Source organism: Oncorhynchus mykiss, chromosome 25, assembly GCF_013265735.2.
Source record: "Oncorhynchus mykiss isolate Arlee chromosome 25, USDA_OmykA_1.1, whole genome shotgun sequence".
In the NCBI taxonomy this organism is placed as follows: Eukaryota; Metazoa; Chordata; class Actinopteri; order Salmoniformes; family Salmonidae; genus Oncorhynchus; species Oncorhynchus mykiss.
In genome coordinates, this window is record NC_048589.1 from 29,716,245 (window position 1) to 29,740,342 (window position 24,098).

The following is a 24,098-nucleotide window of genomic DNA, read 5'->3' on the forward strand; positions in this document are numbered from 1 at the left end:
CTAGGCCTTCATACCAATAATAAACCATCTGATTCAACCAGCTCTCAATCATATAAATGTAATCTCAACATGAATCTCCAAGTGAATGATAGTGTCTCTCTCTCATCAGTGGCATTCAGCCAATGTGCATATGGTTTTGTCTCACCTCTGGCTTGACTTTCTTCTCCCAGTATGGGGAATGGCTTTTTTCCCCTCATCTTTCTCCCTGATTCTCCATGCTCATTCTTCATACAGTCCCCCTAAACTATGGAAGATGCAGCATGAGTATGGGTGCCATGATTAAAATAACTTGCAATTTGTAAACATATGTTCTCAATAACTCCTGTTGCCAGTGTACTCAAATGTAGGTCAAAATATAAGGCACGAGGCATTGGGGTGTATGTGTAAAGCAAACTCACAAATCATGTAATAAATCCATGGTATTAAAGACTTACATATCAGCTTTGAAATATATTTATTTAAATGTGTAGCCAGAGAAAATAATGTATTCCCTGTAGGCAAAAATGCATTAAAGGCTGGTTGCAATCGCGCAAAGAGCACAAACATACTGTACAGTAGCCACATACGCAACATTCAGCATCACATCATGAACACATTTCAACACTATAGACTAGAAAAGCAGCTAGCTCATGATGAGAACAAATGCTTACAGGTATTCTACATTCACTGTTTCTCTGTATCCAGGCCTCAGGATTTTGCCTCCACACTCTTGAAGCCGAGTCCGCTCTCTATCTCCCTCTCTGTCTTTGTCTTTCCACCATTTCTGGCTATACTGGTTTTCTGTGAATTCTTATCATGTCATCATATAAAGGTACATTCAAGAGTGAAATAAAACTTGAGTAATAATAGTATCAGTTCTCACTCTTAATACCGCTAAGGTTAGTCCTGAGCTGTCTCGTTGGGTCGTACCCAATCACAGTGAAACACATCTAATTTTGGTTTTGACTAAATCGTTTAGCTGGCTTTTTTGGGGGGGGGGGGTTGTTTGCTGCTGTTGACTTAACATACAGTACACCTGGATGATCCTTCACACCCAGAGTTATACAGTATAAGACGTTAGATTGTCTTTCATGAGGCAGGGAGGCAATACACCTGATTGACTCATATACAGACAATTAGAAATTTGATTATTTGTTAGTTAGAAAGTTAGTTTAAAGGCAGAGTTTGGATATCGAGCCCCTAGCTGCTGGCTGGGAATGGAGGGCTCAGTCAGTCACTCAGTTAGTTGTGTTGTGGAGGGAGTGAGACGGCTCTTAAGGGGGCAGAGGCAGCAGTGTTCAGTACTACAGCACGTTGACTCTTAAGGGGACAGTATCCCTGCATTTACAGTATTCACATCACGCTGACTCTGTCGCTGAGGGCCGCCATGGAGTCCACCTCCTCCGACTCGTGGTCAGGCTCCACCCCCTCGCTAACGTCGGCGTGTGGGTTGACGAGGTGGGCGGGGTACGTCAGGCCGTGCTGCTCAGCGTGGCGTTCCCAGCGGGTGTCATCGCTCTCATGCGTGACGTAGCGCTCGTGCATCTTCCATTCTAGGCCACGTAGGTCCAGCCACATTTGGTAGTCCTGAGAAGGACATCATTAGCAGGGACACAGTAGTTAGCATTAGCCTAAGGTTTCAATTGTATTCTTTTGATTGTGTAAAAAAAAAAAAAAAAATTTTTGCGGCTGTTGGATGACAAACTCGTGTCTCTCATCACTCTTGCTGTAGGGCTTACCTGTATCCAGGAGTGTCTGAGAGACTTAGTGTAGCCCGGGTGGTCTGACAGACTTACCATAGCCAAGGGGGTCTGACAGACTTAGTGTAGCCAGGGGGGTCTGACAGACTTACCGTAGCCAGGGGGGTCTGACAGACTTACCGTAGCCAGGGGGGTCTGACAGACTTAGTGTAGCCAGGGGGGTCTGACAGACTTAGTGTAGCCAGGGGGGTCTGACAGACTTAGTGTAGCCAGGGGGGTCTGACAGACTTACCGTAGCCAGGGGGGTCTGACAGACTTAGTGTAGCCAGGGGGATCTGACAGACTTAGTGTAGCCAGGGGGGTCTGACAGACTTAGTGTAGCCAGGGGAATCTGACAGACTTAGTGTAGCCAGGGGGGTCTGACAGACTTAGTGTAGCCAGGGGCGTCTGACAGACTTACCGTAGCCAGGGGGGTCTGACAGACTTAGTGTAGCCAGGGGAATCTGACAGACTTAGTGTAGCCAGGGGGGTCTGACAGACTTAGTGTAGCCAGGGGGGTCTGACAGACTTAGTGTAGCCAGGGGAATCTGACAGACTTAGTGTAGCCACAGGGGAATCTGACAGACTTAGTGTAGCCAGGGGGGTCTGACAGACTTAGTGTAGCCAGGGTGGTCTGACAGACTTAGTGTAGCCAGGGGAATCTGACAGACTTAGTGTAGCCAGGGGGGTCTGACAGACTTAGTGTAGCCAGGGGGGTCTGACAGACTTATCGTAGCCAGGGGGGTCTGGCAGACTCAGTGTAGCCAGGGGAATCTGACAGACTTAGTGTAGCCAGGGGGGTCTGACATACTTACCGTAGCCAGGGGGGTCTGACAGACTTAGTGTAGCCAGGGGGGGTCTGACAGACTTAGTGTAGCCAGGGGGGTCTGACAGACTTAGTGTAGCCAGGGGGGTCTGGCAGACTCAGGTTAGCCAGGGGAATCTGACAGACTTAGTGTAGCCAGGGGAATCTGACAGACTTAGTGTAGCCAGGGGGGGTCTGACAGACTTAGTGTAGCCAGGGGGGTCTGACAGACTTAGTGTAGCCAGGGGGGTCTGGCAGACTCAGGTTAGCCAGGGGAATCTGACAGACTTAGTGTAGCCAGGGGGGTCTGACAGACTTAGTGTAGCCAGGGGGGTCTGACAGACTTAGTGTAGCCAGGGGAATCTGACAGACTTAGTGTAGCCAGGGGAATCTGACAGACTTAGTGTAGCCAGGGGGGTCTGACAGACTTAGTGTAGCCAGGGGGGTCTGACAGACTTAGTGTAGCCAGAGGAATCTGACAGACTTAGTGTAGCCAGGGGGGTCTGACAGACTTGGTGTAGCCAGGGGGGTCTGACAGACTTAGTGTAGCCAGGGGAATCTGACAGACTTAGTGTAGCCACAGGGGAATCTGACAGACTTAGTGTAGCCAGGGGTTCTGACAGACTTAGTGTAGCCAGGGGGGTCTGACAGACTTAGTGTAGCCAGGGGGGTCTGACAGACTTAGTGTAGCCATGGGGGGTCTGACAGACTTAGTGTAGCCATGGGGGGTCTGACAGACTTAGTGTAGCCAGGGGGGTCTGACAGACTTAGTGTAGCCATAGATGGCTGACAGACTTACTGTGGCCGGCCTCCCGAGTGGCGCAGTGGTCTAAGGCACTGCAATGCAGTGCTAGCTGTGCCACTAGATATTCTGGGTTTGAGTCCAGGCTCTGTCTCAGCCGGTCACGACCGGGAGGCGCATAGGGCAGCGCACAATTGGCCCAGTGTCATCCGGATTAGGGGAGGGTTTGGCAGTCAGGGATGTCATTGTCCCATCGTACACTAGCGACTCCTGTGGCGGGCCGGGCGCTGTGCACACTGACACAATCGCCAGGAGCACGTGTTTCCTCCGACACATTGGTGCGGCTGGCTTCTGGGTTAAGTGGGCATTGTGTCAAGAAGCAGTGCGGCTTATTGCAGCGAGGAGACAAGACTGTAACTACCAATTGGATACCATGAAATTGGGGAAAAAATGGGGTTAAAAAAGAAAAAATTATATAAAATACTTACTGTAGCCATGGATGGCTGACAGACTTATCCAAATACAATAAGTCTTCTTACTCCTTTGTGCTATGTACAGTACCATTTTATTCATTTTATCTGTTACATTGTCTGTTAAATCTCTCATTTAAATGAGTTTCCCCCCCCCCCCCCCCCCCCCACGTTGTAGACATACTGTACTAGTAAAGGCCAGTGAACTACTTTTGTGATTTTTTGTATTACTGTTTACCATAATTTCTAACTTGAGTCTGATGATTATCTGAACAAAACAGTTGATCTGATAATACTTGTGGAATATAAAAATACTTGGTTGATATACACTACCAGTCAAAAGTTTGGACACACCTACTTATTCAAGGGTTTTTCTTTATTTTTACTATTTTCTACATTGTAGAATAATAGTGAAGAGATCAAAAGTATGAAACAACCCATACGGAATCATGTAGTAACCAAAAAACTGTTTAACAAATGAAAACAAGCCTCCCGGGTGGTGCAGCGGTTAAGGGCGCTGTACTGCAGCGCCAGCTGCGCCATCAGAGACTCTGGGTTCGTGCCCAGGCTCTGTCGTAACCGGCCGCGACCGGGAGGTGTGTGGGGCGATGCACAATTGGCCTAGCATCGTCCTGGTTAGGGAGGGCTTGGCCGGCAGGCTGGCTTCCGGGTTGGATGCGCGCTGTGTTAAGAAGCAGTGCGGCTTGGTTGGGTTGTGTATCGGAGGACGCATGACTTTCAACTTTCGTCTCTCCCGAGCCTGTACGGGAAATGTAGCGATGAGACAAGATAGTAGCTACTAAAAACAATTAGATACCACGGAATTGGGGAGAAAAAGGGGTAAAATTCAAACAAAAAAAACAAAAATGAAAACATATTTAATATTTGAGATTCTACAAACGGTGCCTTTGCACACTCTTGGCATTCTCTCAACCAGCTTCATGAGGTAGTCACCTGGAATGCATTTCAATTAACGGGTGTGCCTTGTTAACTTGTGGAATTTCTTTCCTTCTTAATGCCTTTGAGCCAAAGGCTGAGAAGGTAGGGTAGGTATTCAGATAGCCCTATTTGGTAAAAGACCAAGTCCATATTATGGCAAGAACAGCTCAAATAAGCAAAGAGAAATGACAGTCCATCATTACTTTAAGACATGAAAGTTAGTCAATGAGGAAAATTGAGGAGGAAAGTTTCTTTCCAGTGCAGTCGCAAAAACCATCAAGCGCTATGATGAAACTGGCTCTCACAAGGACCACCACAGGAAAGGAAGACCCAGAGTTACCTCTGCTGCAGAGGATAAGTTCATTAGAGTTAACTGCACCTCCGATTGCAACCCAAATAAATGCTTCACAGTGTTCAAGTAACAGACACATCTCAGCATCAACTGTTCAGAGGAGTCTGCATGAATCAAGCCTTCGTGGTCGAATTTCTGCAAAGAAACCACTACTAAAGGACACCAATAAGAAGGAGAGACTTGCTTGGGCCAAGAAACATGAGCAATGGACATTAGACCGGTGGAAATCTGACCTTTGGTCTGATGAGTCCAAATTTGAGATTTTTGGTTCCAACCGCCATGTCTTTGTAAGACAGATGATCTCTGCATGTGTGGTTTCACCGTGAAGCATGGAGGAGGAGGTGTGATGGTTTGGGGGTGCTTTGCTGGTGACACTGTCAGTGATTTATTTAGAATTCAAGGCACACTTAACCAGCATGGCTACCACAACATTCTGGCTGTGTAAGGGCTATTTGACCAAGAAGGAGAGTGATGGAGTTGCATCAGATGACCTGGCCTTCACAATCACCCAGACTCAACCCAACTGAGATGGTTTGGGATGAGTTGGACCACAGACTGACGGAAAAGCAGCCAACAAGTACTCAGCAAATGTGGGAACTTCTTCAAGACTGTTGGAAAAGCATTCCAGGTGATGCTGGTTGAGAGAATGCCAAGAGTGTGCAAAAATGTCATCAAGGCAAAGGGTGGCTATTTGAAGAATATCAAATATACAATATATTTTTTATTTGTATATGACTTTTTTGGTTACTACATGATTCCATTTGTGTTATTTCATAATGTTGATGTCTTCACTATTATTCTATAATGTAGAAAATAGTAAAAATAAAGAAAATCCCTTGAATGAGTAGTTGTGTCCAAACTTTTTACAGGTACTGCATGTTATCCAGTTTCTTGAAATACTTCGCAAATGCAACTTCTTTCTACATGAAAACTGAAAAGTTTTATTCATTCCTTTTCAGTAGTGAGTGGATACATTTTCATATGTTCGGTCCACCATGGCAATCAAACCCACAACCCTAGCATTGCAAGTGCCACACTATACCAACGGAGCCACATTCTCACATCACAAACCACTTATGTCTCAATGTACTCAATTACTGCATTGTGCATTGTTTTTCATCATGGTGATAGAAAGTCTACAGGTCCAAACCTAGATAACCAGCCTATGTACAATGCAGTAGCGTACCTTTACATTAAGTGGTTTGTAAGGATAGTAATTTAATATTGCACAAAAAGTGACGTTATTTGATCAAGAAAACGATTTAATTTGATGTGGATGTTTTGTGTCTTTGCCCATAACTTTGCACCTTTTGATGTAAATCTTTGAGGACAGGGTTTTGTTCTTTCTGGATTCCATTAGAGTGACAATAGGAGAGAAAGGGGCATGGGAACTACTCTTACAATATCAACTATTGAATCCTGCAAGATACTGTTCTTAATTATACAACTAAGTGGAGATGCAGATTTTTTTTTTCTCCATGCATTACAGACATCTATATCAGTGGAGGCTGCTGAGGGGAGGACGGCTCATAATAATAGCTGAAACGGAGGAAATGGAATGGCATCAAACACATGGAAACTATATGTTTGATGTATGTGATACCATTCCACTCATTCCGCTTCAGCCATTGCCACGAGCCTGTCCTCCCCAATTAAGGTCCACCAACCTCCTGTGGTCTATATCAGCCCGATAATACTACTAAAGGCCCAGTACTTTTGTGATTTTTTTTTTTTTTTTATTAATATATTTTTTTATTAATATATTTTAAAATTGTGATTTTTCAGGAGGTGCTGCAGCACCCTCAGCACCCATACTTTCCGCAGCTATGGAAGGGTAGCTTATCTGTAGCCAGGGATGGCTGAAAGACAGGCCGAAAATGTCTTCTTTTTAAAACTATTTTGTGATATTTGCAGTATGGAGTGTACGTAGTAGGGAGAGCTTACCTGTAGCCAGGCATGGCTGAGCGACTTGTCCACGCTGTAGCGCTTCCTCATCTTGACTTGCAGCAAGTTATTAATGAGGTCAATTGCTGGAACAACAAAGCAGGCCGTCAGAGGATAACTCATGGTGGGAAACCTAGAGGATTTGGTGCAGGCCCCTTTCAGAGCCATGCAAGGGCTAATGAGCAAAGCCAACATCATGTTAAGATTATTTCAGGGGTCATGGTTCTCTGAGTCCCAGTTGGGATTCTTGACCTTTAGGCCACTCCTCTATAGTACCAGGGATCGCTTGGCATTATGCACATGAATAGGCTGAAACAAGAATTGGTTCTCTCTCTCACACACTCTCTCTCCCCCCCCCCCCCTCTGTCTATTCCTCCCTCTCTCTCAAGCACACACACACTCTCCCTCTGTTGCTTTCTCTTCCCTCTGTCTCACTCACTCACTCACTCACTCACACACACACACACACACACACACACACACACACACACACACACACACACACACACACACACACACACACACACACACACACACACACACACACACACACACACACACACACACACACACACACACACACACTCTCTCTCTCTCTCTCACTCTCACACACACACACACTTTCTTTCCTTCCTTTTCCATCTCTCGGACAATGACGCATGCCATCCGCTCAATTCAATAGCAGCATAGTTGTTGGGGCCAGGATATGTGTTGTAGGCTTTCAAAGTGGTTTTGTGAGCCACTGAGCACTAGAGGTGAGAAAAATTGTGATAAGAGAGGTTCCTATGCTAGGCCCTAACACGAATCAATTCTAAAAAATCTGCAGACTCCCTCAGATAAACATAAAACTGACTCACTGACCTCGTAAATGCATGTATTCATGTGAAAACATATATTTTTAAAATTTATAATTCGTCTCTGTTTTTCATAATTTCTTTTCAATTTGCAAGAGGCTGAATGTATCTCACCGGAGAAAGCATCTAAGTGAGCGAAACAGCGTCCCTCTGTTTCTGTATGTGTATGACATCTATCTGATTCTGTCTGGTCCTAAAGAGTATGACATTGTTGCCCCCTGTACCACTGAATGCAAGGGAAGCCAGTGAGCATTTGGCCTCCCTTGACAAAAAAGTATAAAATAATAGCCAATCAGCTTTGAGCTAAACTGAGCGAGCACAACAGTGAATGGTCCTGGCACACCAAAAAAAAGTGTCAAGGGAAGCCAGTTTAGATTTTGCTTCACTCCTATCACATCGCATAAAAATAAATACGTAATTGACAGAAACAACTTAAATTGTTGCATCTAGTTGTGTTCTGTTCCTCCGGTGGCTAGATAAAATTGTCCCTTTCCTAAATTAGCCATGGATGGAGTTAGGGATTTGGGCCTGTGATTTTACTTCATTCTCAGTACTGGCCAATGATTATAATGCCGATTCGAATCCAACCATAAATTCATACATTGTGCCCCTGGACTGAGAGGACGTAAGTTCAATATGTAGCTAGATGTTGAATGCTAATGTTAACTAGAGCAAACAACGCAATTATCACAACACATAGGTTGTAATATGGCTTTTCTTTCTGGCTAGGGTTCCCCAGGGATTTTACCAACGCACCGCTACTAAATCAGATTATCATAAAAGGCATTCTGACCGTGTAGCAAACATTCACTATATGATTACAAAATCCAACAGAGACTCAGGAAGAGGCTATTCTAGTCTGATTTTCAGAGTAATGATGTATCATTCCAACACAACTATATCAAATGTTATTTTACAGTAAAGGAGTTATCACAGTAATGCATGAGTCATTGCTGCTCGACAGACACCCACCTTCCTGGGACACCTTCTTCCAGGGGTTGGGTGGGTACATGAAGGCAGCATTCTGGATCTGGTCGTGAATGTCCTCGTCCTCGTTGAAGGGGAAGGTGCCGCTGAGGCTGACGTAGATGATGACCCCCACAGACCACATGTCCAGGGAGCGGTTGTAGCCTTTATTCCTCAGGACCTCAGGGGCCAGGTAGGCCGGAGTGCCCACCACTGACCGACGGAAAGACTTCTCTCCAATAATGCGGGCAAAGCCAAAGTCGCACAACTTCACCTGAGACACAGATAGGATGTGTCTCAAATTACACTAGATTCCCCACTATGTTGGGAATATCAGTGACGTTTGAGACAAGGTCATGTGTGGTAGTGAATATTACACTAGATTCCCCACTATGTGGGGAATATCAGTGACGTTTGAGACAAGGCCATGTGTGGTAGTGAATATTACACTAGATTCCCCACTATGTTGGGAATATCAGTGACATTTGAGGCACGGTCATGTGTGGTAGTGAATATTACACTAGATTCCCCACTATGTTGGGAATATCAGTGACATTTGAGACAAGGTCATGTGTGGTAGTGAATATTACACTAGATTCCCCACTATGTTGGGAATATCAGTGACATTTGAGACAAGGTCATGTGTGGTAGTGAATATTACACTGCCACAGTTCCCTGTCTCGTATTCACTTGAACATGAGAAAGTGTGGTGGTAATCAAGGGTTTCCTACTAGAGTAACTGGACTAAGACTTGTTAGAGAAGGCTAATACATAACATCCTGTATGTTCGCCATCCAAACAGTTGGATCCACAGACATAATAATAATCAGCTGGCAAGGATTACCCAAAAGGCCACTTAACGTTATCACACTGTCTGTTCGACATGGACACGATATGGTCTACAGACGATTTACTGTAGCTACAGAAATCTACCAAAATAGACTTTGGCAAGACTGCAGAGGATGTCAGTTCTCAGCACTATAATGACGCCAGTGATGTTGCCAGAGGATGTCAGTTCTCAGCACTATAATGACGCCAGTGATGTTGCCAGAGCATATTTGGGGAAATGAAATAAAGATATATAAGAACGGACTCTCTTTTTTCCCTTTCAGAAAATATTTGTTGTAAATAACACAAATGCAATTTGTTTAACACCCATCCAATGCCTGGCCATGCCTGAGACAGTGACTCATAGTACAGTACAGAGCAGTACTGGGCTATGGCTATGGAGAGAAGGGCAGCATAATTGGGAGTGTATCATTAAAATCAAGAGACATAGAACATTGTAGAGACACTGAGCGTGCAGCTTCCATAATCATCCACATTATCTTAGAGTAGACTGATAGATGAATGTCTGTTTATGTCTGTGAAATTGATGTTTCTGTTTTGGCTTGTTTGGAGGATGAGCTGTAGGTTTGCTTACTTGTGGAAAAGCATCTGCGGACGCCAGTAAGACGTTTTCTGGTTTGAGGTCACAGTGGACGATATTCTTGAAGTGGAGATGACGAAGAGCCTGAAGAATCTGAAAAATATGTGAAATTAATGATTTGTACACGGTGAATGATTACTTTAATTAGGAATGATTAAAACATTTAATATAATCTGGTCATTTGCATTTATATACTGTCAAACATTACTGAAATGAGCTAAATCAGGTTCACACTGACTGTTTCTTGGTAGTCTTAAACAAATCTACTTTGAAACAAAAGCATACAACTCAAACACATGGTTATGGGCTTTAAAAAAATAAGACACATGTACCATGTCATATATAGAGTTGAAATCTATTACATTGAGAGTTTGCATCCTAATATTACACTATATACATCACAGAAGTCTGAAATATAACAAAAATATTTCTTTGACAGAGAAACACCAGATTTTCTGTGTTTAAAAACAAATCATGTTTAAAAATATGAATAACATTCCAGCCATGAGGCCACTAGGTCATTTGACTACAGCAAAGAGCAACTAATACATTGCATATCATAGTGAAAAGTGCAACAACACGTGATTAAACAAATATTATAATATTATTATCAGAAAAATACATAAGCATACCTGTAAACCTTTTACTACACTGACTGTGTTTCTATACAGTATACAGTATGTGAGTGTCACAGTAAAAGCAGGTGTGTGGCACTGCTACAGCACATCCGTCCATTGTCTGCGAGCGACAACGCTTGTCAGCCAGGGTTACCTGTGAGACGAAGAACTTGGTGATGCGTTCAGGCAGCCTCCCCTTCTCACTGGACAGGATCATCTCCAGCATGTCTCCGTGGAGTTTCTCCATGACAACGAAGACGCGCTCCGGAGTCTCAAACATGCACTCCAGGTTCACTACCCCAGGGTGGTGCAGGTTCTAGGAAGTAAAAACAGAAACACAGGAGCCTTTTAAAGGAAGCAGGCAGAGAGCTCGACAGGCTCTCCAAACACCCACTGTGTTGTCATGATAATAACTTCATTATTTTCCTACTGAGACAATATCTCTATTTTTGTCTTTAGATCTGTTGTTTTTCCTCTCATGTGTTCATCATAACGTGTCTGGCAACATCTGAGAAAAAGGTTCTAATAGTGTGTGTTTCATAGGAGCACACAGGACCACGCGTGCTGGTGTGTTTACCTGAAGGATGGCGACCTCATTGCGTAGCTGGCTCTCCTGCTTGGTGGGGAAGCGTAACTTGTCAATGATCTTAATTGCTACATCCCGGCCAGTTTTTCGGTGCTTTCCTGTAGTATGAAGACATTATATTATGGAGAAATCAAAGGCAGGTTACAGGTTTAAACAGGTTTTACTTCTCTGAATTAATGACTATCTCAAATACTTTTTCAAAAGATTAAAATTGATCTGATGAACCCCTTTTAACAATGTACTGCATTATTTCACAATATAATAAACACCTTCTTGGTCATGCAAATATTTTTCTGGCATTTGCCAGGTTATCAGTGTGACAAGGAGGTACAAATGCATCACCTCCATAAACAATCCCAAATTGGCCCGATCCAAGGACTTCATCTGGGAATATCTGATACACTGAGCTGATATCCTGTAGGTGTGAAAATCCAGTCAATGGGTTTAAATGTGTATACTGTCACAAATATTTAGTTTTTGGTTTGTCTACAACCATTTTTATCTCTTCTCACATGACAACTTAATACCCACTAATCTCATACACGACTGGAAGAGTTACCCAGAAATATAATTATAACCAGTGGTACTGTGACTAATTATCGAGAGTAGCTATGGCAACTGCTCTGGCTGAGTGGGTAATCAAAATCATCTCCATTTGAGCTACTTAGAAGATGATGTCACCTCAGAAATCTAACCACGCATTCAGCTTTTTTCTTTATGTTGAAGGTTGTACAGTCCCAGCCACTGTCATGTCTAGTTTAGTGGATCCATGTCTGTGCAATGTTAAGTTGTCTACTGTCTTTTGTCTATTATTTTTTTAAATCCTACAAAATCTAAAAAATAATATAACCATGCAAGAGGTGAAGGCATGACCCGCAATATATTATTACCGCAATATTATATATAATATAGATATATTATGACCAACATTATAGTCACTAAATCTGAAAATAAAAATATACCCAAAGTCGTTCAAATCACGTGAGACCAAATTCTACTTACCACATTCTCTTGAATCTGGCAGTTGGACACTGAAATACTGATGGAAACATCCTCTGTTGGTGTAAGGGAAATGTTAAGAGTATTCCATAAGAGTTAAGAGTAGTCCATAAGAGTTAATGGTCTTCCATACTATAACCTTGAGAGTGTTCCTTCCTAATGCTGAGTAGGGTTACAAAATTCTGGTAACTTTTCCCAAATTCCCAGAAATCCTGGTTGGAGGCTTTAGGATTTCCTGCCTATTCCCCTCCTGATTCCAGGAATCTTCCAAGCAGGATTTCTGGAAAACCTGGGAATTTTGGGAACGTTACCAGAATTTTGCAACCCTAGTGCTGAATAAAACAAGGTTGCTTCAATAAAATTACATTAATTTCTATAAGAGTCCATCTATCCAATTAACTCTGCTTATACTTACTGTGGCCACTGTGACGTGACCCGTGTGACAGTCCTTTAGAGATGGCGGGCATGAGGGCATGCTGGATGGCCATCTCCCACATCCTGGCCACATCCGGCCCGACCCCGCTGACCAGCATACTGCTGTGGGCCGACATGCTCCCCGGGCCCTCCGGCCTCGCCAGGTTCTCCCCTACATAGTAGACCAGGCTGCCCGTGGCGATCTCAAAGCAGTGGGCGTTGGAGCCCTCAGACAGTAGGTTGAAGGTCTTCGCTGGGTCCAGAGACAACACCTCTGACAATGGAATTTCCTGCCACACAGCAGAGGTAGTATTGCTCTTTGCTGTTTGGGGACTAGGCTGGGTTACTGTCAAGTGCTTTGTGACAACAGCTGTTGTACAAAGTGCTTTATGAAATACATTAGATTGATTGTTGTAGTAGCAGTCGTTTTACAGTGGTTAGAGCACTTGCATTTCAATATAAACATGATATTTCAATCTGATCAATGTCTGATCAATGTCTTGGTCCATTAACTTCAGTTCTTAGGTTCCATTCACCCTTCACCCATAATAATCTATATAACATTTCAATTGATTTCTTACCTTGTAGTATTTGCTGCCTGTGTCATTCTGGAAAAGGGTGATGCATTTGCTGTCCAGCCTCCAGTAGTGTCTTTTCCTCTGAAGTGGAAACAGATAGAGAGCCTTGCACAGACTGGGACTACATAACATATGTTCCTGGTGGGTTCCCCCTCTTGGCAATGGGGGTTTCCATCTACTCATACAGCATCTATTATGCCATAGGTCAGTGCCCATAGCAGATTTTACTAAATAAAAACAACATTTAACATTTAATAGACATGCATTCACAAAATAACTTCCACAAAACATTACAAAATGTCTATAAAATGGCAGAACATTAGTGTTGCAAAAATGTGCAGGTTTTCCAAAAATCATGGAATTTTGCCACTCTACAGCAGATTGATTAGTTGGTGTGATAAATACATTAATATAATCAGACTTACCAGAGTGTCTTTGCTGCTGAAGTGCACTAGCCAACCTTCCTTCATGATATTGCTACTTTTCCTCTTGGTGTTTTTGACTGACTGGACCACTCGCATAAGTGGGATGTTGTTGCTAGTAGATGGGCTTTGAAATGAAGGGAGTCAAACATAAAAACTCTGGCCGTGTGAATGCTTTTCTTCTCAACTTCAGAACTCAGTTAGGGTTACAGATTGGGTCAGGGTTGAGCTGAGGTGTGGACATGAAGCTAGGGTTAGGGTTATGGGTAGGGTAAGAGTTGAACCGGAATGTGGACATGAAACTAGGGTTAGGGTTGAGGTTAAGAGTTGAAACGGAATGTGGACATGAAGCTAGGGTTAGGGTTGTAGTTAAGGCTAAGGTTTGAACCGGAATGTGGACATGAAGCTAGGGTTAGGGTTGTAGTTAAGGCTAAGGGTTGAACCGGAATGTGGACATGAAGCTAGAGTTAGGGTTGTGGTTAAGGCTAAGGGTTGAACCGGAATGTGGACATGAAGCTAGGGTTAGGGTTGTGGTTAAGGCTAAGAGTTGAACCAGAATGTGGACATGAAGCTAGGGTTAGGGTTGTGGTTAAGGCTAAGGGTTGAACCGGAATGTGGACATGAAGCTAGGGTTAGGGTTGAGGTTAAGGCTAAGAGTTGAAACGGAAAGTGGACATGAAGCTAGGGTTAGGGTTGAGGTTAAGGCTAAGGGTTGAACCGGAATGTGGACATGAAGCTAGGGTTAGGGTTGAGGTTAAGGCTAAGAGTTGAAACGGCTAGGGTTAGGGTTGAGGTTAAGGCTAAGGGTTGAACCGGAATGTGGACATGAAGCTAGGGTTAGGGTTGAGGTTAAGGCTAAGGGTTGAACTGGAATGTGGACATGAAGCTAGGGTTAGGGTTGTGGTTAAGGCTAAGGTTGAACAGGAATGTGGACATGAAGCTAGGGTTAGGGTTGAGGTTAAGGCTAAGGGTTGAACCGGAATGTGGACATGAAGCTAGGGTTAGGGTTGTGGTTAAGGCTAAGGTTGAACCGGAATGTGGACATGAAGCTAGGGTTAGGGTTGAGGTTAAGGCTAAGGGTTGAACCGGAATGTGGACATGAAACTAGGGTTAGGGTTGTGGTTAAGGCTAAGGTTGAACCGGAATGTGGACATGAAGCTAGGGTTAGGGTTGTGGTTAAGGCTAAGAGTTGAACCGGAATGTGGACATGAAGCTAGGGTTAGGGTTGAGGTTAAGGCTAAGGGTTGAAACGGAAAGTGGACATGAAGCTAGGGTTAGGATTGAGGTTAAGGCTAAGGGTTGAACCGGAATGTGGACATGAAGCTAGGGTTAGGGTTGAGGTTAAGGCTAAGAGTTGAAACAGCTAGGGTTAGGGTTGAGGTTAAGGCTAAGGGTTGAACCGGAATGTGGACATGAAGCTAGGTTTAGGGTTGAGGTTAAGGCTAAGAGTTGAAACGGAAAGTGGACATGAAGCTAGGGTTAGGGTTGAGGTTAAGGCTAAGGGTTGAACCGGAATGTGGACATGAAGCTAGGGTTAGGGTTGAGGTTAAGGCTAAGAGTTGAAACGGCTAGGGTTAGGGTTGAGGTTAAGGCTAAGGGTTGAACCGGAATGTGGACATGAAGCTAGGGTTAGGGTTGTGGTTAAGGCTAAGGTTGAACAGGAATGTGGACATGAAGCTAGGGTTAGGGTTGAGGTTAAGGCTAAGGGTTGAACCGGAATGTGGACATGAAGCTAGGGTTAGGGTTGTGGTTAAGGCTAAGGTTGAACCGGAATGTGGACATGAAGCTAGGGTTAGGGTTGAGGTTAAGGCTAAGGGTTGAACCGGAATGTGGACATGAAACTAGGGTTAGGGTTGTGGTTAAGGCTAAGGTTGAACCGGAATGTGGACATGAAGCTAGGGTTAGGGTTGTGGTTAAGGCTAAGAGTTGAACCGGAATGTGGACATGAAGCTAGGGTTAGGGTTGAGGTTAAGGCTAAGGGTTGAACCGGAATGTGGACTTGAAGCTAGGGTTAGGGTTGAGGTTAAGGCTAAGGGTTGAACCGGAATGTGGACATGAAGCTGGGGTTAGGGTTGTGGTTAAGGCTAAGAGTTGAAACGGAATGTGGACATGAAGCTAGGGTTAGGGTTATGGGTAGGGTAAGGGTTGAACCGGAATGTGGACATGAAGCAAGGGTTAGGGTTGAGGTTAAGGCTAAGGGTTGAACCGGAATGTGGACATGAAGCTAGGTTTAGGGTTGAGGTTAAGGCTAAGAGTTGAAACGGCTAGGGTTAGGGTTGAGGTTAAGGCTAAGGTTGAACTGGAATGTGGACATGAAGCTAGGGTTAGGGTTGTGGTTAAGGCTAAGGTTGAACAGGAATGTGGACATGAAGCTAGGGTTAGGGTTGAGGTTAAGGCTAAGGGTTGAACCGGAATGTGGACATGAAGCTAGGGTTAGGGTTGTGGTTAAGGCTAAGGTTGAACCGGAATGTGGACATGAAGCTAGGGTTAGGGTTGTGGTTAAGGCTAAGAGTTGAACCGGAATGTGGACATGAAGCTAGGGTTAGGGTTGAGGTTAAGGCTAAGGGTTGAACCGGAATGTGGACTTGAAGCTAGGGTTAGGGTTGAGGTTAAGGCTAAGGGTTGAACCGGAATGTGGACATGAAGCTAGGGTTAGGGTTGTGGTTAAGGCTAAGAGTTGAAACGGAATGTGGACATGAAGCTAGGGTTAGGGTTATGGGTAGGGTAAGGGTTGAACCGGAATGTGGACATGAAGCAAGGGTTAGGGTTGAGGTTAAGGCTAAGGATTGAACCGGAATGTGGACATGAAGCTAGGGCTAGGGTTATGGGTAGGGTAAGGGTTGAGCCGGGGTAAATTGCTTCATTCTAATATTTTAACAGGACCTATGACTACTGTACATATCCACAGCCATAGCCATTGGGGGTCCCCCTTTCCTAGTCCCAGGCCCAGTCAATCACCTTATAGCCCTGTTGCAGTCATCCTCTGGGTCATGGAGGTCTCCCATTTCCCCATGGCCAGCCTCCAGCAGGCCCGAGTCAGGCACTATGGCCTCCTCCATGTCATCCATCAGACCACTGTTCATGTCACTGTCGTGGTCGTCACAACCCTCCCCCATCCCCACATCAGACTCCGCCCCTGAGCTCAGCAGATCTGGAGGAGGAGGAGCAACAGGTGGAAACACACAAGGTGTAGACAAAGAGAATAGTAGAAAATGAAGTATGACAGAGAAACCCTGTTTTTTAAAAGAAGAAATAAGGAACGAAAAGCGGTAGTGGTAGTGTGGGAGAGATTTTTAAATAAAACAGTGACATCATTTCACAGTCATAATTCTGTTGATATTTCAAGGAATATTCTGGTACTTCCAAGAATTCAGCTGGTGTCCTATATATGATTCTCTTCCTACAGTCTCTCATAACTGAAGTAAATGTTGCAGAATTGAAAGAAAAATATCTCAATCCTGTGACATTTCTTGGAAACTACATGAGATGGACCACCACTTACTAGGAAAAATCTGCCACACTTAAAGCAAATGACTATCTAAAGTGAAACTTGCCTTCAGTTTTAGACACTTCTCCAAGGCAGTTGTTTGGCACTTTGGGCGCACATCGTTTATGACAGTTGAATTTGCAATCTGTAACCGTGAGAGAGAAACAGAGAGAGTGAGAGAGTGTGTAAGATGGGAAGGAGAAAGATAGAGAAAGGAGAGAGAGAGAGAGAGAGAGAGAGAGAAAGAGAGAGAGATGGCCTGTCCATATGAAACCTGTCTAATAGCACTGCGAGTACAAACAGACCCTTATCTGTCTGCTAGAGTACCTAGTACTACCTACGTCTCACACACAATACTATCACACTCTGTTCTGCTGAATATATAAAGTACAACTCTATTGAAGTGATAATGTCTGAGAAGCCGGTGTTTGGAGGATATACTATTGGAACGGGTGTTGTTAAGCCCGATGTCACGACTCCTACCGAAGGTGGCTCAACTTCCTGTTCGGGTGGCGCTAGGCGGTCGTCGTCACCGGTCTACTAACTGCCACCGATCCCTTTTTCATTTTCTGTTGGTTTTGTCTGATTTGTTTCACCTGTTTCTTGTTTACATTTTGAGTTGGGCTATTTAAGCCGGTAGGCCCGCTTGCTCTTTGTGCGGGCTTGGTTCTTTTCCCCACTGTGTGATGTGTGGTAGTGCGTGTTGTTTAGTTACCTGTTTTGGGCATTTGTTTTATTATACCCAGTTTCGTGGAGAGTGCCTCCTGCACCTGACTCCGCACCCACTTCGCCTAGTGTGTTACACCCGAGACTAAGTCGAGGGCCGGCCAACCGTTCCAATATTTCCTCCAAACAGCAGCGTTGAGGGCGTTATCACTTGTATACAATGGGTTACCAACATATTCAAATAACGATTGACATATTCTTGTGTACACTGTAGTAACCATAGAGTTACAGTACATCTGTGAATTATATTATATGTCTATAGTAGTCACAACACTGTTTCTGCATTTGCAGTTACCATGTAATTATAAAGTTACAGGGCTATCTATTAATCAGGCCACAATAGTTATTTAAGATGTCACAAAGAAAGCTTGAGGTAGAAACAACTGCCATCTGTTAGCTTTGCCAACTCTGTGACAACAGAGTCTTGAGATTTCCAAAAATAATACCATAATAATATTGAGCTGGCGAAAGCCCACAGGTGAGTCACACATTATTACAGTATGTACTGTGTGACTCACTATCATCCCCACCTCCGACCAACCACTGGTAACCTCTCTCATTATCTCAAGTTTCTCTGAACCCCTACGGTACCTTTGCATTGCAGGCCTTGACGGAACAGGCCCTTGAGTAGCTTCTTGCAGTGCTGGCAGACGGTGGGGCGTGTGTAGGAGTGGATGACAAGGGTGTGAGGCACCTTAACTTTGGACAGGAGGATTTTGTCTAACTCTATAGGCCGGCCGATGTAGGAAGAGGACCTTCTCTCTCTGCCAGAAAAGAAGTCTGTCTGTGTCTTCTGCTGTGGAGGGTAAACAGGGTAGACTAGTCAGTGTTGCTCTGATGCCCCACTCAGAGCAAGGCACATGGTAGGTAACAGATCACAAGCAACAACAACCTAAACTAAAATTATATTATTCAATCTCCTTTCTTTGTCTTATTTGTCTTATTTTGGCATATGACACAAAAACAGGGAAACAGCGATGTGCTTCTGGTGATAATAGGCGTATTGATACTGCAATACGTGAGGGCAGGGTATTGGGGTACCTACCTCCATGCCGGGACTGACAGGAGACTGAGCATGCAGCGAGGAGAGAACAGGGACACACACAGGGAGGAGGTGAAGAGAGAGATCAGAGTTAAACCATAACAATATTCACACACATGCCTGACTGCTGCTCCAACAGAATTCATAATGAAAACAACCAGCCACAAAGGCCTTCATAATCACATCAGGTCCTTTATATTAGGAACATGCTACTCATCATAATTCAACAATTTGCCATTGAGAGGTTGGGAATGTGTAGGCATGTACTGTAGTAATCTATGGTGTGTGTGTGTGTGTCTGCGTCTGTGTGTGTGTGTGTGTGCCTGGGTCCGTGCGTCCATCCATGCTCGTGTGAGCATGCACATGTGTGTGTGTAGCTCTTCATGATGACCCACAGTAACCAGGGTAAACTCACCAGTAACCAGGGGTAAACTCACCAGTAACCAGGGGGAAACTCACCAGTAACCAGGGTAAACTCACCAGTAACCAGGGGTAAACTCACCAGTAACCAGGGTAAACTCACCAGTAACCAGGGGTAAACTCACCAGTAACCAGGGGTAAACTCACCAGTAACCAGGGATACACTCACCAGTAATCAGGGTAAACTCACCAGTAACCAGGATAAACTCACCAGTAACCAGGGTAAACTCACCAGTAACCAGGGGATAACTCACCAGTAACCAGGGATAAACTCGCCAGTAACCTGGGGTAAACTCACCAGTAACCAGGATAAACTCACCAGTAACCAGGGTAAACTCACCAGTAACCAGGGGTAAACTCATCAGTAACCAGGGTAAACTCACCAGTATCCAGGGGTAAACTCACAAGTAATCAGGGTAAACTCACCAGTAACCAGGATAATCTCAACAGTAACCAGGGTAAACTAACCAGTAACCAGGGGATAACTCACCAGTAACCAGGGATAGACTCACCAGTAACCAGGGATAAACTCACCAGTAACCAGGATAAACTCACCAGTAACCAGGGTAAACTCACCAGTAACCAGGGGTAAACTCACCAGTAACCAGGGTAAACTCACCAGTATCCAGGATAAACTCACCAGTAACCAAGGGTAAACTCACCAGTAACCAGGATAAACTACCCAGTAACCAGGGGTAAACTCACCAGTAACCAGGGCAAACTCACCAGTATCCAGGGGTAAACTCACCAGTAATCAGGGTACACTCACCAGTAACCAGGATAAACTCACCAGTAACCAGGGGATAACTCACCAGTAACCAGGGGATAACTCACCAGTAACCAGGGATAAACTTGCCAGTAACCAGGGGTAAACTCACCAGTAACCAGGATAAACTCACCAGTAACCAGGGTAAACTCACCAGTAACCAGGGGTAAACTCACCAGTAACCAGGGTAAACTCACCAGTATCCAGGGGTAAACTCACCAGTATCCAGGGGTAAACTCACCAGTAACCAGGATAATCTCACCAGTAACCAGGGTAAACTCACCAGTAACCAGGGGATAACTCACCAGTAACCAGGGATAAACTCACCAGTAACCAGGGATAAACTCACCAGTAACCAGGGTAAACTCACCAGTAACCAGGGGTAAACTCACCAGTAACCAGGGTAAACTCACCAGTATCCAGGGGTAAACTCACCAGTAACCAGGGGTAAACTCACCAGTAACCAGGGGTAAACTCACCAGTAACCAGGGGTAAACTCACCAGTAACCAGGGGTAAACTCACCAGTAACCAGGATAAACTCACCAGTAACCAGGGTAAACTCACCAGTAACCAGGGGTAAACTCACCAGTAACCAGGGTAAACTCACCAGTATCCAGGGGTAAACTCACCAGTAATCAGGGTAAACTCACCAGTAACCAGGGTAAACTCACCAGTAACCAGGGAAGAACTCACCAGTAACCAGGGATAAACTCACCAGTAACCAGGGGTAAACTCACCAGTAACCAGGGGTAAACTCACCAGTAACCAGGATAAACTCACCAGTAACCAGGGTAAACTCACCAGTAACCAGGGGTAAACTCACCAGTAACCAGGGGTAAACTCACCAGTATCCAGGGGTAAATTCACCAGTAACCAGGGGTAAACTCACCAGTAACCAGGGTAAACTCACCAGTAACCAGGGGTAAACTCGCCAGTAACCAGGGATAAACTCACCAGTATCCAGGGGTAAATTCACCAGTAACCAGGGGTAAACTCACCAGTAACCAGGGTAAACTCACCAGTATCCAGGGGTAAATTCACAAGTAACCAGGGGTAAACTCACCAGTAACCAGGGGTAAACTCACCAGTAACCAGGGATAAACTCACCAGTTACCAGGGGTAAACTCACCAGTTACCAGGGGTAAACTCACCAGTAACCAGGGATACACTCACCAGTAACCAGGGTAAACTCACCAGTAACCAGGATAAACTCACCAGTAACCAAGGATAAACTCACCAGTAACCAGGATAAACTACCCAGTAACCAGGGGTAAACTCACCAGTAACCAGGGCAAACTCACCAGTATCCAGGGGTAAACTCATCAGTAATCAGGGTAAACTCACCAGTAACCAGGGTAAACTCACCAGTAACCAGGGTAAACTCACCAGTAACCAGGGGATAACTCACCAGTAACCAGGGATAAACTCACCAGTAACCAGGGGTAAACTCACCAGTAACCAGGATAAACTCACCAGTAACCAGGGTAAACTCACCAGTAACCAGGGGATAACTCACCAGTAACCAGGGATAAACTCACCAGTAACCAGGGTAAACTCACCAGTAACCAGGGGTAAACTCACCAGTAACCAGGATAAACTCACCAGTAACCAGGGTAAACTCACCAGTAACCAGGGGTAAACTCACCAGTAACCAGGGTAAACTCACCAGTATCCAGGGGTAAACTCACCAGTAACCAGGGGTAAACTCACCAGGAACCAGGGGTAAACTCACCAGTAACCAGGATAAACTCACCAGTAATCAGGGTAAACTCACCAGTAACCAGGGGTAAACTCACCAGTAACCAGGGTAAACTCACCAGTATCCAGGGGTAAACTCACCAGTAATCAGGGTAAACTCACCAGTAACCAGGATAAACTCACCAGTAACCAGGGTAAACTCACCAGTAACCAGGGAATAACTCACCAGTAACCAGGGATAAACTCACCAGTAACCAGGGGTAAACTCACCAGTAACCAGGGGTAAACTCACCAGTAACCAGGGTAAATTCACCAGTAACCAGGGGTAAACTCACCAGTAACCAGGGTAAACTCACCAGTATCCAGGGGTAAACTCACCAGTAAACAGGGGTAAACTCACCAGTAACCAGGGGTAAACTCACCAGTAACCAGGGAATAACTCACCAGTAACCAGGGATAAACTCACCAGTAACCAGGGGTAAACTCACCAGTAACCAGGGGTAAACTCACCAGTAACCAGGGTAAATTCACCAGTAACCAGGGGTAAACTCACCAGTAACCAGGGTAAACTCACCAGTATCCAGGGGTAAACTCACCAGTAAACAGGGGTAAACTCACCAGTAACCAGGGGTAAACTCACCAGTAATCAGGGTAAACTCACCAGCAACCAGGATAAACTCACCAGTAAGGCCTCGTCGGAGGTGAAAGGCGAAGGTTCATTAGACCGTGTGGTGGTCAGTGTGGTCAAACCGGTCAGAGAGACATTGGACAACCTCCGCTTGCGGATACCACTGCAGTTATTTGGGATTTTAAAGGCACAGCGCTTGTGATAGTTCAGACCACAACCTTCAGGGGAGAGAAACAGACGGTTTCAGAGCAAAGGTGAGTTCACGTGTAACGTGGTCATTTTTATACTTGCATCAAACTTGTGAGAGACTGTCTTTGTGGAACTACACTGAATAAAAATATAAATGGAACATGTCAACTGTTGGTCCCATGTTTCATGAACTGAAATAAAAGATCCCATAAATGTTTCATACACACAGAAAGCTTATTTCTCTCAAATGTGGTGCACAAACTTGTTGACATTCCTGTTAGTGAGCATTTCTTATTTGCCAAGGTAATCCATCCATCTGACAGGTGTGGCATATCAAGAAGCTGATTAAACAGCATGATCATTACACAGGTGCATTGCCATAGATGTCTCAGGTTTTGAGGGAGCGTGCAATTGGCATGCTGACTGCAGGAATGCCCACTAGAGCTGTTGCCAGATAATTTAATGTTCATTTATCTACTATTAGCCAGCTTCAACATTGTTTTAGAGAATTTGGCAGTACATTCAACCGGCCTCAAAACTGCAGACCACGTGTAACCACGCCAGCCCAGGACCCACACATCCGGCTTATTCACCTGCGGGGTCATCTGAGAACAACCACCCAGACAGTTGGTGAATCAGTGGGTTTGCATAACCGAAGAATTTTTGCATTTCTGTCTCAGGGAATCTCATCTGCATTCTCGTTGTCCTTAGGGTCTTGACCTGACTGCAGTTCAGCGTCATAACCGACTTCAATGGGCAAATGCTCACCTTTAATGGCCACTGGTACGCTGGAGAAGTGTGTTCTTCACAGATGAATCCCGGTTTCAACTGTACCGAGCAGATGGCAGACAGTATGTATGGCGTCATGTGGGTGAGCGGTTTGCTGATGTCAACGTTGTGAACAGAGTTCCCCATGGTGGCGGTGGGGTTATGCTACGGACAACGAACATAAACTATGGACAACAAACACAATGCATTTTATTGATGACAATTTGAATGCATATAGATACCCTGACAAGATCCTGTAGCCCATTGTCGTGCCATTCATCCGCCGCCATCACCTCATGTTTCAGCATGATAATGCATGGCCCCATGTCGCAAGGATCACTACACAATTCTTGTAAGCTGAAAATGTCCCAGTTCTTCCACGGACTGCATACTCACCAGACATGTCACGCATTGAACATGTATGGGTATGCTCTGGATTGACGTGATGACAGCTTGTTCCCACCAATATCCAGCAACTTCGCACAGCCATTGAAGATGAGTGGAACAACATTCCTCAGGCCACAATCACCAGCCTGAT

The 24,098-nt window shown here is 44.8% G+C and overlaps 1 protein-coding gene across 1 annotated transcript in view; it reads right to left on the minus strand.

Annotated features, from left to right (window-relative positions):
- Positions 1-357: 357 nt before the first annotated feature.
- Positions 358-24,098, minus strand: part of LOC110505765 (serine/threonine-protein kinase D1) — a 50,290-nt gene continuing 26,549 nt past the window's right edge. The window contains exons 4-19 of the mRNA XM_036962945.1: positions 22,658-22,821; positions 19,094-19,117; positions 18,640-18,844; positions 17,390-17,467; positions 16,794-16,986; positions 13,839-13,962; positions 13,417-13,494; positions 12,837-13,125; positions 12,425-12,477; positions 11,765-11,837; positions 11,414-11,520; positions 10,991-11,152; positions 10,214-10,312; positions 8,797-9,064; positions 6,971-7,056; positions 358-1,566 (exon numbers count right to left, since the gene is read on the minus strand). Of these exons, the coding sequence (XP_036818840.1) occupies positions 1,333-1,566; positions 6,971-7,056; positions 8,797-9,064; positions 10,214-10,312; positions 10,991-11,152; positions 11,414-11,520; positions 11,765-11,837; positions 12,425-12,477; positions 12,837-13,125; positions 13,417-13,494; positions 13,839-13,962; positions 16,794-16,986; positions 17,390-17,467; positions 18,640-18,844; positions 19,094-19,117; positions 22,658-22,821 (2,237 nt within the window). The 3' untranslated portion in view covers positions 358-1,332. The remainder of the gene's footprint in view (positions 1,567-6,970; positions 7,057-8,796; positions 9,065-10,213; positions 10,313-10,990; positions 11,153-11,413; positions 11,521-11,764; positions 11,838-12,424; positions 12,478-12,836; positions 13,126-13,416; positions 13,495-13,838; positions 13,963-16,793; positions 16,987-17,389; positions 17,468-18,639; positions 18,845-19,093; positions 19,118-22,657; positions 22,822-24,098) is intronic.